Source organism: Cynocephalus volans, chromosome 12 (genome assembly GCF_027409185.1).
Source record: "Cynocephalus volans isolate mCynVol1 chromosome 12, mCynVol1.pri, whole genome shotgun sequence".
In the NCBI taxonomy this organism is placed as follows: Eukaryota; Metazoa; Chordata; class Mammalia; order Dermoptera; family Cynocephalidae; genus Cynocephalus; species Cynocephalus volans.
This window is the reverse complement of record NC_084471.1, coordinates 14,064,229-14,078,974: the sequence shown is the minus strand read 5'-3', so window position 1 is coordinate 14,078,974 and position 14,746 is coordinate 14,064,229. Positions and strand designations below refer to the sequence as shown.

General features: G+C 36.0%; 1 protein-coding gene across 11 annotated transcripts in view; it reads right to left on the bottom strand.

Moving 5' to 3' along the window:
* RBFOX2 (RNA binding fox-1 homolog 2) overlaps nucleotides 1-14,746 on the bottom strand; it is a 253,113-nt gene that overhangs the window by 47,923 nt on the left and 190,444 nt on the right. For all 11 annotated transcript variants that reach the window (XM_063074843.1, XM_063074851.1, XM_063074853.1 and 8 more), the window contains one exon: nucleotides 5,439-5,663. In XM_063074843.1, the coding sequence (XP_062930913.1) occupies nucleotides 5,439-5,663 (225 nt within the window). The remainder of the gene's footprint in view (nucleotides 1-5,438; nucleotides 5,664-14,746) is intronic.

The window sequence follows — 14,746 nt, the reverse complement described above, 5'->3', positions numbered from 1 at the left end:
CATAACCACTGCATCCTTCTAGTTCAGAACAACACTACTGACTCCAAGCACGCCTCTTTCTTAACCAGTTTCCCTGCTCCTCTACTCATCCTGGATACGCTGCAATAGATTAATCTTCTGGAAGCACAATTCTGCTCACTTCATTTCCTTGCTCAAAACCTTGAATAATGTCCATATTTCTCAGCCTGGCATTTATTTATTAAATTTATAAATTTTTAAATTGTTTATTAATGTTATTTTTTTTACATTCTATGATGCTGTTGTGGAGCAGTTGAAGGGGAGGGGGAGAAGGAAATAGGGTGGAAGGAGGAAGGAGGACGGGCGGGGTTGAGGCCTGTGGCATCTCCGTCATTCCTGCAGGGGAGACCAGTGGGCTTCCAGTGGTGGTTCCAGCATTGCTGGGCTGGGTGCAGATGTCAGAGGGATGTGGCTGAAGCCCTTGACCCCCACCACCCCTACTCGGGAGCCCAGGGTGCTTCCTGCAGTGGCTCAATGGTCATCACGGGGCTGATTGCAGGTGTTAGGAAGCATGGCTGAGGCCCCCAGCCTTCACCCCTCCCTGGCTTGGTAGCCCAGGGGACTTCTGATCCTTCTAGGTTTTATAGGTGTTCTTTGGTGATGTGAGACCTTTACTAGTTAATATAAACTTTGCCTCTGGTCTGTGGGTATTTTTTTTTCTTCCAGTTCTGTGTTGGATTATTTGCTCTTCTTACCACTTAAACTCTGCACTGGAACTAATTTATTGTCCTTTGCTTACTTCTAAAATGGGGGAACATCCTGTGGGGACCAGCACTTGAGCTCTGTGGTTGAGCTAAATTGTTGCTTTGCTGCTGATTCCCTGGGGAAGGCTTTTTGTGCAGCTCAGGTTTTAATGGCTGACTTTATAGATACTTCCAGGTCTGTGTGATCTGGTAACTGGGTTGTGTGGAAACCCTGGTCTGGACCTGAGTCTTTTCAGCAAACTGCACCCCCTCAAGATCTATATTCCTGACTAGTCTCCTCTGAGTGGTCCTGTGCTAACTGCGGGCAGATCAGCTGTCCTTGCTATGCCCAGTGTTCTTCCAGTGGGCCTGTCTCCCCTACCTCCCATGCTCCAAACACTTCCCATGGGATGGGTTGTGCTCTGGTCCCTTGCGATGACTCACCGGCCTCTGAGTGGCTCCTTTTTTTCAGTTGTTGTGGCTCGTCACTCCTATGTGGGTCTACAGGAACCTGTTAGTGGTCTTGCTGTCCTGGGGGCCACCAAGGCCCTCTTCTCCCCTGCTGCCTCCAAACAACTTCATCCAAAGGGCACTGCTACAGTTTTTGCCAGCTCCTGCTCCGTGTGCTCAGCAGCTCCAGCCTTGAAGCAGCCAGGGCTCGAAATGATCATTGGAGTGGTTCTTTCTTTCTCTCATCCTGGCTTTTCCCACCTTCATGCACTCCATAGGTCTCTCCTCCTCTTCTCCTGATCTCTAGTGGCCCCAACTTGGCTGTTGTTGCTTTTTAATAGTTGCAAATTGGTTGATTTGTGGTAGAGTGATGCTGGGGACTATCTATTCTGCCATCTTGACAGGAAGCCCTCAGCCTGGGATTTAAATACTCCTCCCAATTTGTACTCAACTGACCTTTCTCCTACTTTATTTCCCACTAGTCTCCACCAAACACCCAAAGCTTCAGCCAAAAAAGCAGCCATGCTTTTTTCCAAAGCCATTTTGATCTTTCTCATATCTCCAACGATGCTTTAAGAACTGACTTTCTTAACTCTTCCCACCACCATGCATGTTTGAACTCTAATCACTACCTTCACCAAGAAGCCTCAGCTTCTCTCTCCTCAGAATTGCCATACTACACCTGTACCTTGTTTCATTTTTTCAGATAAGGAATTACTTAGTAGCTAATACATGCCAGACACTGATAAGTCAGGAAATGCGAAGATGAACAAAAAAAGGACCTTTTTCTTTAAAAGCTTACAGATTAGTCAAGGAGACAAAAGTGAACAAAAAACACCACAGCTTATAAATTCCATAAATTCCAAAAGAAGAATCCAGCTCAGGATTCTACTTGAGCCCAAAGGAAAGATACATAAATTTGGCCTTTCCTAGAAAAGTCAAGGAAGGGTTTCTAGCAGAAACAGCAGTTGGACTGAGTGGGAAAAGATGCTAAACACCTGCTAAGAGGACCAGTGAATATATATCCAATCTTCTTTCATTGGGTTGGAGAGAGGGAGTAAGAGTGGTAGAGTGGAGACTTAGAATTCCCCAACTGTAAAACCCTAATATACCACAAAGGGCTATTTTACAAACCACAATAAAATACCATTTGAGGAAGCATTTTTTAAAAATAAATTTTGTTTATATTTAAAGTACACAACATGATGTTATGAGATGTATATATAGATAGTAAAATGGTTACTGTAGTGAAGCAAATGAATATATGCATCATCTCAGATACCCTCTTTATGGTGGCACAAGAGCAGCTACAACCTATTCATTTAGCAAAAATCTTGACTATAATATACTATTATTAACTATGGTCCTCATATTGTACATGAGCTCTCTAAACTTTTTTATCCTACATATCTGCTATTTTGCATCCTTTGACCTACATCTCCCTCCCCCCACCCCATGTGGAAGCAATTTTTAAACTGAAAAGTGCTAAATAAATTTAAGATACCAATTGATTTGTAAATAATAATGCTTCCTATCTACCTTTCAAATTTAATTGGCCACATGAATTACTACACCATTTTAAGAGACATATAAGCAGATATTAAAGTTTAATAGAATAATCTAGATGTTGTCAATTTTAGATTTTATGATGTACTGCCTGCCCTATTGCTCAATCTCAATATGCAATCTTTCTACATATGCTCAATCTCTTTCTCTCTATATAGACCCCTGCACACACTTTTCAAAGGTAAATGGCTTAAAAGCAGTGAATTCACCCTCACATTTGAAATGTACACTTAAAAAAAGTTTCCTAATAATTCCTCATTTTATTGTTAACAATTTCCTAAATTTATAGAACTTGTGCTAACTCTGTTCATAGGCACAACTCAAAGGATTTTCCATTTTCTCCTCAACTATTTTTAGCACCAATAAACTCACAATCTATACATATGGATTTCTGTTATTTCAATATTTCTTTAGGAACTCAAATTGGTCATATGCAAAATTATATATGAACAGTTTCTGATATGGATTAGAAACATAGTATAATAAATATTTTATAAATATATATTTATAATAAATAAATAATAAATAAGTATATAAGTATTTATATTAAATATATACAAGAGTACTTCAAAAAGTTCATGGAAAGATTCACATCATCTTTCTTTTTTCAATTAAAAAATTTTTTATTTTATTTTAATTTTTGGCAGCTAGCCATTATGGGAATCCATAAAAAAAGCTTGTAATTGACATATAATAATTGTACATATTTATGGGGTACAGAGTGATTGATTCATATTATCTTTTAATGCTATTTTTCCATGAACTTTTGAGGTACCCTCATACTTATATTTAGTAATACATAAATAAGTATATATGTATATTAAGGTGCAGAGCTTGCCTTTACTCACTATCACTAGAAACATATAATCTAGGGGTCTGAAACAATGGGAAATTGTGGCAATAAGGGAAAAAAGAGAAAGAGAAATGGGCAATGATGAGGAGAGGTACAATGAGCAATTGTAAATGCCATAAAATGGTTCAGGAAAGGGATTTTTAGCTATGTGGCTTGAACAGGTCAGTGAATCCTTTCCTCAAAACAAAAGAACAATAAGAAAACTAGATAAAGTTGTCAAAAAACAGCCATTTCAGCATTCTGGAAATCAACCAAAGGCTGGCAATAAATAAAGAAATTTCCTGAAAAATTGCTAGAGATTAGGGTAACACCACCAGGAGTCTGTAAACTTAATGCCTTAAAATTTAGTTTTATCAGGATAGGGCTGAGGCCATAAAAACTAGCAGCTTTTGAAAACCAGGGCAGACGTAACTTGGGGCAATGGGGTGAACCCACAGTTTTGTCAGCTAAAAGTGGCAAACATAGTGTAAACCCAACAGAGAGAACCCAAAGTTCTTTTAGCTTGAAGATGTGGTCTGATTGGAGTGAGTTGTGGACCAGCCAGAAATCTAAAGGAGAGATCCTGAAAAGAAGAGAATCATAGAAGGGCTAGATATGTTCTCTTCACATCCCTGAGTGGCTGTGAAACTACACGGATGAGGAAGGGAGACACGAGAGGTTTCAACACAAAGAAAAAACTCAATACAGACTTGAGAAATGGATGAACTTTGAACACACTTCCCAACCCACAAGCAGTTGGACAATAGAGGGTGGAAGCTCTACAAGTTCCAGGTGCTTGCATACAACCTCTGCCCTAATCACTGGCTGACCATTAAGCTATGGAGACACAGGAGGGACTTGCAGCCAGGCTAAAAAGTAAAAAGAAGAATGAACATCACTAAGCAGAAACATCAGTGGCTACACACTATGCAGGAGTCAAATTCCACTTAAGTCTGGGCAACTTATTTAAAACACAACACACACAAAATTCTCAGGAAAATAAATAAGACTCCAGAGTCACTACATTACTAAAATGTCCAATTTTCACTTAAAAATTACAAGACATGCAAAGAAACAGAAAAGTGTGACCCACATTCAAGAAAAAAAGTAGAAACTAGAAACAGACTCAGATGTTGACTTCAGCAGATGACATCAAAGTAGCAAATACAAATATATTTAGAGAATTAAAATATGATGACAAGAAATCTCAATAAATATAAATTATAAATAGAAATTCTAGAGTTAAAAAGTATAATAACTGAAATAAAACATTTAATAGAGAAGCTCAATTTAAGATTTAAGATGGCAAAACAAAGAATGAGTGAACTCAAAAAGAGATCAACAGAAATTACCCAATCTAAAAAACAAAAAAGATTACGGAAAAATGAACAAAACTCCAGATTCTGTCTAGATTCAGATTAAATTTTAAAAAGAAAGAAACAAACAAAAAACCCTGTGGGAGAACAGCAAGTGTCTTAATCCTAATACACATGTAATGAATGGGAGGTCCAGGAAGAGAGAAGAAAAGAACAAATATTTGATGAAAAAATGGTCAAAAACATCCCAAATTTGATGAAAAACATTAATCTATAGATCCCCAAATCTCAGAAGACCCCAAGTATGATAAAAACAAAGAGATCTACCCCTAGACACATCATAGTGAAACTGCTCAAGCCAAAGACAAACAGAAAATCTTGAAATCAGCAAGAGAAAATCAACTGATCACATACAAGAAAACAACAATAGGACTACCATAACATACTACATAAATGCTACATAACAAACGTAAAAGCTAAATTAATTCAGTGTTTTCTGGTCTTATGATTAAGGTGAAGATTTCAATATGATTGACATGATTCCTTCTATTTCCCACCTCCTAATTCACATACCGTAAGAGATCCATTTTGTGTGCTGGGGGAGTTGCTACTCTGCTCTCCGTGGGCTTGCGTACTTCCATAGAGTGTCAGGTTATGCTCACTGGTCTGGCCGGAATAGTCCTGAGTGTGTGGCACTCCGTATTCTGTGGGAATTCCATTCTGTGGAGGTGGTGGAAATGGGATGGTAGTAAAAGGCTGAACCATTGCGTCAGGAGTTGTTGTTGGCTCTTGGTTACCCTAAAACAAACAATGAGACAGAGAAAAAAAGGAGAAAAAGTAATTTCAAATCCTCATTACATAACTATTTTTAAGGTGAGTTATACAGAATTCTCTGAATATTCTCTCATTGCACAGGCATAACCAAACATTTATTGCCCCAGAATTGGGGAAAATATTGTTATACATACACATACAGATGTACGAGGGTACTTCAAAAAGTTCATGAAAAGTTTCGTATTATCTTTTAATTCTATTTTTCCACAAACTTTTGAAGTATCCTCATACGTATGTAAACACACACACACCGCAACTTATGCCAATTATGTCTAGTAATCATATGGTTACTAGACAGGTCCACAGCCATATTAAAGTTGAGTGGATACCAAAGGGTAAAAAATTTTCCTTTAAACCAAGTTTTTAAAAAGTGCCAGAGAATTTCTCATACCAGATAAGCTAAAGGAGCTAAAGTCAGCTTGAGCTGTTAGTATTTTCTTTAGAATACTCTCTCATCCTTTAGCAATCCTTAGGAGGAAACCAAAGGGAAACATTATTTCCTTAAAATTATAATTCATAGTACTCGGTAGAATGACATTATAAATTAAAGTCTCAAAACAAAACAACACGAACCTCTAGATTTTTAGAGCAAGTTCAGAAGAAAGTATATTTCTAAAAAATTAATATTTGAATATCATGGCAGAGAGAGATTCATTTAAGTCTTGGCTACTAGGTTAATAATAAAAAAAATCTTTCTTTTAATTCAAAATATTAGAAATAGACAAAAACTTCCCAGACCAAAAAGAATTTGGAAGTGTTTTTCATAATTACTGCTAGCATCATAAGGCTAACAACACAGCAGGACACCCTTCCCTGTGACACCATTCCCAGATGCTTATTTGGGATCCAGTGTGATATCTGAAATATCTAAGAGGAATATGCAGTATGGGAAACTGTTAGAGGCCATTTTGACGCGATAGCCTCTCTCTCACTTCTGTTCCATCTTCAAGTTCAGATAACAAAGAGGGGTGTAAGCCTTGTATTACAGATTTTGAAAAGCCCTTACTACCCTCCCTTCTTAACAATTGACCTCCTGACCTCCTGTCTTATTCCATACAAAGAAAAGCCGTTATTTTACTGATGACACACAAGTCTGAAAAGTCTTGGGCCACTGTCTTTCTGGAAGTAGCTGGCAGAGACGGCCAAAGGCTTCAAAATGTTAGCACTTAGATAAGCTTTTCCCCCATGTTTTAGACATCAAAACATTAGAGATCAAAGAAAATCTGGGCTTATGTTACTTGGTTTCCTCCTACCTACAAGCATCACTTCTTTCCAACAAGGAAGTAATTATTTGTCCTGTGTCTCTCAACCCCAATTATCCCTCTTTTCCCTCAGTTCAAGAGGGGATTCTCTGCCCACTGAGAACTGCAGGAACCTGAACTTTCAGGGGCATTGCCAAGACATCATCACAGGTTTTCAACATTAACTTGATGGTCATTAAATTTATACTATCTCAAATAAAACTAATCCAAAGCTACAGAAAGATACCACACTATTTTTTAAAGGAAGTTTCAACCGTTATTACTATAATCAGTTATTCTGCACAAAATGAAACAAGACAAATCTACAAGGGCTGCAATAAATGAAGAAATATATGATCACGAACAGGAAGACTCGACATTCCTAAGATGACAGTATACCCCAAATCCCACAAACCCAATCAAAACATTAGCATGCATTTTTGCATAAACTCACAAGTTATTAAAATTTATGTAGAAATGCAATGGACCGAGAAGAGCCAAAACAATTTTTAAAAGAATACAAATTGGAGGATTTAACACTACCTAATTTTATAATAAAGCTACAGTAGTCAAAACAGTGTAATACTGGCTTAAGATAGACAAATAGATGAATGAAACAGAAAAGACACATGCATATACCTTCAGTATTAGGGCACCAAGTTAATTCAGTGGGGAAAGGAAAGTCTTTTTAACAAATAAACTACTGAATATCTATCTGACTGGGGGGAAGGGGAACCTTGATTCCTATTCCAAACATTCAAAAGTTAACTTGAAAGAAATAATAGTCCTAAACAAAGAGCTAAAACTATAAAACTTCTAGAAAACACATAGAAAAATCTTCACAGCTTTGGGATAGACAATGAATTCTTAGGACACTAAAACAAGAATCATTAAAAATATTCATAAACTGGACTTACCAAATTTTAAAAACTTCTGCTCTTTGAAAGACACCACTAAGATAATAAAAAGACAAGACAGAGACTGGGAGACAATATTCACAACACATGTAGCTAACAAAGGATGCATATTCAGAGTCTATGAAGCCTTGCTAAAAATCACAACAACAAAAAACAATTTTTAAAAGATGGGCTAAAAACTTTAACAGATACTTTCCATAAAAAAGATATACAAATAGGCAGAAAATACACGAATGGATGGCTCAAAAACATTAGTCATCAAGGACATGAAATTAAAACCAAAATAAGATACCATTTTACAACTGCTAGAATGGGCGAAAGACTGAAAACACCAAATGTTGACAAGGATGTAAACAAGAACTTTCACACACTGCATGTGGACATGTAAAATGATATATCCACTTTGCACAACTGTTTTGCATTTTTACTTTTTCATACAGTTAAAACATTCCTTGATTCACCTAAAAAGAAATGAAAGCATGTATCTACAAATGCACTTGTACAAGAACATTCACGGAAGCCATATTCATAACAGCCTCAAACTGAAAACAAACCATACATCAACAGGAAAATAGGAAAATGGATAAACAATTTTTGTCTAGTCATAAAATGGAATGCTACTCAGAATAACCTTCTGGAACTTCCAACAACACGAATGAATCTTAACATTATGCTGAATGAAAAAAGCCAGACCCAAAAAATACATACTGAATAATTCCATTTATATGAATTATAAGAATAGGAAAAACTAATTTTGTGGGACAGACTTGAGAAAGTATTATTGTTTGGAGGTATGTGTGGGGGGTAGAAGTGCTGACTGAAATTTGGTACCCAGAACATTCTAGGGTGATGGGAATTTTATGTATCTTGTTACGGGTGGTGGTTACATAGATGTATCAAGTTATTAAAACTTATTAAACTAAACATTTGATAAATATTAGTTTGTTAATTATACCAAAAAAAAGATGATAAAAAAATCAATAAATATCATATTAAATTGTGAAATACTAATGTCACTGTTATTAAACATCAAAAGACAATTGCATCCATAACTATTATTTTATTCAACGTACAGCAAAACAATAACAATGAAATGCATAGAAAAATCATAAAAGGAGACCAGTTATCTTTATAAATGATTATATACTTAGAAAATTCAAAAGAATTAACTATAAATTAGTAGACCCAAGAATAAAAATTTATAAGATTTATATATAATAATTATTTTAAAACCAGCAAATCAGTTACTCAAAATAGTGATTAAATTTATATTTTAATATAAAACATAAAATATAAAACAAGACCTGAATAAATAGAAAATTATATTTTGTTTTTGGAGGAAAACAATGGAAAAATGCTAATCCTTCCCAAAATAAAATATTTATCTAATGTCATTTCCAATCAGAAACTGATGTCTGGGGAAGGGAACAGGACTAAAAACTTTTCTAATTTGTATAGGAAAACTACAAAGAAAGTCTGGGGCATGCTCTATCATATATTAAAAACTTACCACTGTAACTATTTTTTCTTTCTTTTTCTTAATTGAAACAGTTGATTATACATATCTATGCAGTACAGAGTTGAATATCAATACCTGTGTGCAATATGTGATGCTCAAATTAGGATAATCAGTACATTCAACATTATACAATGTAATCATTTTCTGTGGCCCTTTACTAATTGAACCTACTGTAATTAAGCAGTAAAAATATATAAAGTGATCAACAGAACACTGAGAATCCTAAAACAGATTCAAGTTTATATGCAAACTTAATAAAGATAAAAAGGTGACATTTCACAGTGGAGGAAAGAATGGTTTATTATATTTGCAAAAGTTGGCTACCTACCAGCAAGAAAATTAAATTAGCCCCTCAGCTCACACACCATACCAAAAAAAATTCCAGAAGGAATAAAATCTAATATAACAACTAAAACTATGACAATATAAGAAAACCTGGGAGTATAATTGGGGGCTGGGGGATTCTTAAGGCAGGAACTCTGGAAACCAGAAAGAAAAAAATGAGAGATTTGGCTATTATCAGGAAGAAAAGAAGAGAAGGTGGGGGAAGGGGCGGGGGGGGGGGATGGACTTTAAAATCAAAAGAAAAATAAACTAGAAGAAAATATTAGCAACAGGTAAAACAGAAACTGGGTTATTGTCACTAGTGCAAGAATGGATTATACAAATTGATAATACAGACAGACAGACAGACACACACATATACACACACACACACACACACATTCTCTCTCCAGCAGAAAAAGAAGCAATGGATATAACTGAACAATTCATAGAAGATCAAATACAAATGGCTAATACAGTAAAAATGTTCAGCCTCACTAACAGTAATGGAAATACATATTAACATCAAAATAAGTCCAATTTTTTGGTCAACAAATCAGCAAAATAATTTTTAATAGTTTTATTGAGGTATAATTTTAATATGATAAACTGCACCTATTTAGTTACAGTGGACAATTTAGTAAGTTTTGACATATATACATACACCCTCATGAATCACCACCATAATCAAGACAGTGAACACATCTATCCAAAACCTCCAAAAGTTTCCTTGTGCCCCTAATAATAAGTATGTATTACCTTTGTAACAAAAATATATTATTTTTAATATTATAGGGAATTACAAGAAAAATAATAAGGGGAAGCCAATATGTTAAAACACTGAATTGTCGCGCTACTCTTAAAAAAACGGTAGTGACACATCCAGAGACAAAAATTTGGAACTGTCTTCCATTTAAAAGTTATACAGACTCTGGCTGGTTGGCTCACTTGGTTAGAGCATCGTGGTGGCACACCAAGGTCAAGGGTTCAGGTCCCTGTATCGGGCAGCCAGCCACCGAAACAAAACAAAACGAAAGTTATACAGCCTCAAAATTCAGCTGTCTCCAGTGTCCAAGAATCATTTCTACTTGGTACTACGGACTGTTTTACATAAAAATTTCCCCTTTTTAGTTCTTAGAAATTATGCTATGAAAACCTTGAATTTTTTTACCCATAAAATTTTTCAGGGAAAAAGTCTTTGTCACTCATCGTTATATAACTTCATTATCTTCTTAGCTATCCGTGGCAGCATAGAGGGGGGGATATTCTCTCCCTTCTCCTTCAAATTATTCAGTGCCCTATCTTTATCTACCTAGCTGCATAAAGCATACTGCTTGGAAAGCCGTCTCAGGATTTACTGGCCTGAAGACAGATATGAAAGAGAAGAGAATTCCAAGTCAGGTGGATTGGTGAATGAAAGAGAAGAGCACCGAAGGTCTCCATATGTGCCAGCTCCAGACATAAACATAATCTCACAGGAATCCACAGGAAGGGTCTCCTGAGTGACTGCTAAGGGCTAAAAGTCGAGTTTCCAAGTTAAGATTAACATGGACAAGAGGACTTTTCTCACACCCTGACGTCGCTCCTCGCTTTTACTACAAACTCCATTCTCCATCCACCCCAGCCCTGCTGGGAATGAGACTCTGGCACACCAGTGCACAATATGAATTCTCCCACAGGGGCAGTCTTGACAGAGCTGGTGCATCCAGCCGAACAAACACATCGATTAGCAGTGGGAGATGGAGAGAAAGGTAAAACATTTTCTGTGATTCACATGCAGCCTAGGCACTATGCAATTCACAGAAATACAAACCAGAAAATGCTCTGTTTTCCTAGAAAAGGGAAATGTAAATGTAATGAGCTCAAGAAGAAATTCTTGGTGGATGATTTTGTTACTTATAGAAATGTTTTTTTCTTTAATTTTTGTTAAAAATATAACAATTATGATTATATACTAAGGAAATGAAATTAGGATAGGATTGATTTTATATTTTATCTCATATACTGTGCAATGTCTGAATATTCTCCCAAGTATTTACTATTATTATTTAAAAATGTTAAATGTTTTCAGATATCTATTAAACTTCCAGGCCATATTCCAAAGTTCTAAATTCAGAAGAAAAGTACAATAGCCCCCAGACAAACTATGAGATAATAGTTTACAGGATTATTTCCAGGCGTGAATTTACCTCTGCTTAAATGAAAATGCTTTGCTTTTAATATAACTTAAGTACATCTCATCTGAGAAAATGAATTATTAACTTTCTCTTATAGTCCACAAAGCTAGACACAATAGCTCTTTTCCCTAACTTAGCAGTCTATGAACTTTCTCCCAATTCTGGTTTCCATTTCATTCCTCTCCTGTACTCTCATGGCATGTAGCCTGCACCACTAATGTGTACAAGATACTTAAATTTGAAATCTCATTCTGGGCCTCATACTTAATATATCTAAGTATGTGTTTTATCTTCCCTATCAGATTAAAAGCTTCATTATGATGGATGGGAACTGTCTTGTATGATGTAGAATCTCACATGGTGCCTTAAAAGTATTAAGCGTTAAATAAACATTTATTAAATAAAGGAAGATTAAGATAGAAAGTCACATGTGTGTACACTACAGCAAATTGCTTTGTTTGGCTACAGTAGAGAGCATAACAAGGGATAATACATAATGAAACAAATGTTGATATCTTGGGTTGATATCAAATTGGACAAGAGTACCGGAATGGAAAGGCAGAAACTGGTGGAGTACCATTAGGAAAGAAAAGAGTTAACATTTATGTGCTTGTGCTTTATGCACATGATTTCCTTTCATCTTACAAACATAGGATTTAAGAGTGCTGACTGCTTCAAGTGAAACCAGATGTAACTATCAATTTCTGAGTTAAGGATGATGTCTTTCTCCTTTAAAACATAGGCAGCAACAAAGGTGCCTTCTGCCCAAATGTCTGTGACAAGAGGGAAAAAAAAATAGCTACATAACTGTTACCTTAGAAAGACAAGGAGAGAATACGGAATTTAAAAATAATCTAGTTTCAGTTTGTAGAAGAATGAAAGACCAAGAAAATCCAGCTCCCCACACCCACAAACTCATCTTTTTACCTTGGTTCCTTGAGAACAGAGATGCCCATATTTTATTGTGATGTCTAATATCCATTCAGGGAACATGTTTAAAAATGCAAATGTCAAGATCCGTTCCTCACACATTAGGATTCAGTGGGTTGGAGTGGACCCTGGTACTTTTTGGTATAGGTGGTCTGGATACACACGCTGAGACACACTGCTTTAGAGGCGTTGGCTGGCAGAATGGGAAAGAATTAGAGTGGCAGCATGCCTCTGGAAAATGCCCCGAAACATCTACACCTCTAGACCCGGGACAGAGATTAAGGAGGACATAGGTTACGAGAGGAAGGTAATAGTGGCTATAAACGTAAGCTTCCCGAAAGCAGCGGATTACCTTCTTATATGAAACCTACTGGTAAGAGAATAAACACTATTTTTTTTTCCTCTCAAAAATGGAAATGTACTGAAATGCAGGCCTAACAATAAATCCTTTTACAGTGGGCATAACTAAAGAAACAGGACCAAATCATGAGTTTGTGATAACCATGTGAAGGGGAGATGGAATGCAGGAGGGGGACTAGTGTAATCTTGAGCTCTTGTAAACAGCCAATAAATAAAATAAACAAAATAAAAATAAAACCAGCCATACAATGTACTCTATGTACATGCTTAGAATAAAAATAAATGACAGAAGATGGTATATGTAAATCTAAGGGCAGGTATAGGCCTGGCCAATAAGAATACTATAAACTTGCCTCTAAATCAATTGTCTTCAAAACACACACACACACACCCTCTTTTGAACTAGTCAGAGAGAAAAGACAGACCGACCTCTCCCCTGAGTCTGAGTTCTGCCATCTCACAGCAATAAATATTTAAACACGAAAATAAATATTTCAGAACAAAGTCATTCAAACTAAAGTCTGTTAGGTAAAAAGTGACAAACTTTGTAATAGCCTTAATGTCTCCAATCTCTTAAATGCTCTTTCTTTCATTTCTTCTTAAAGCAGTACTTAGAACCTCAGACATCCATGAATCATGTCTTCCACCAGCAACAAGAGACCAGAAGAGCTACTCTGGTTCAGCAACCTGCTTCCTTGGAAACAGAAGGCCCTTACACACAATTAATGGTTAGATGTCTATTCTATTCAATGTAATTGGTGACTTATCCAATCCACGGATGATTATTCTTTTTCTCAACCAAACTTTTCACTACAATTTAAATTAATTTACTCTTTATTTTGTCTTCATGGACAATTAGTTTTGGATCTTCCATATATTAAACTGGAATATCCTTGAAAATAATCTTAACTCAGGTTCAGAATAGAACATTGGCTGGTTTTATAGTGTCTTCTGAATCAAAAAATACTTAACTATGCTTTATAGATTTTATGTTGAGCATTCTATTATAGTCCACTTCTTTAAAGTGGGAAATTCATATGATATACATAGGGTAACAGACAAAACTTTCCCTAACCCCTTCCCAGAACAAAACTGCCTTTTGTCTACAACCACAGTTACATGGTGGCTTATATTTTCTCTTATGATTTCACAAGTAACGTCCCTAAATCGACAAGGGATTGAATCACAGATGTCATCACAGCTTCCTCACCAAATAAAGTGATGATGTGCACACAGCAGTTGATCTTCAGAAAATGCTTGCTAAACTGAATTAACCAGGTAGTTGAATACCTGCTTCTGAAGTATAAGTCTGTAAAAATGACAGACACTCTTCTATCAATAGTTTTAACAACTCTTACAGGAAGCTTACTACAATATAATCATTCATATATATTTACCACAGAAAATGAGTTATTCCAGTTCTATTAAAATACATATTATAATTGAAAAGCTACACATTAGAGTCTGAGTTACGTAGTGCGAGAAATGAAAAATGAGTTTCTACTCTCAACTCTCACCCCGGCTATCCAAAGATTCTTTCTTTTAATAATTATCTCTTCTTCTACTGTAGATTCAATCT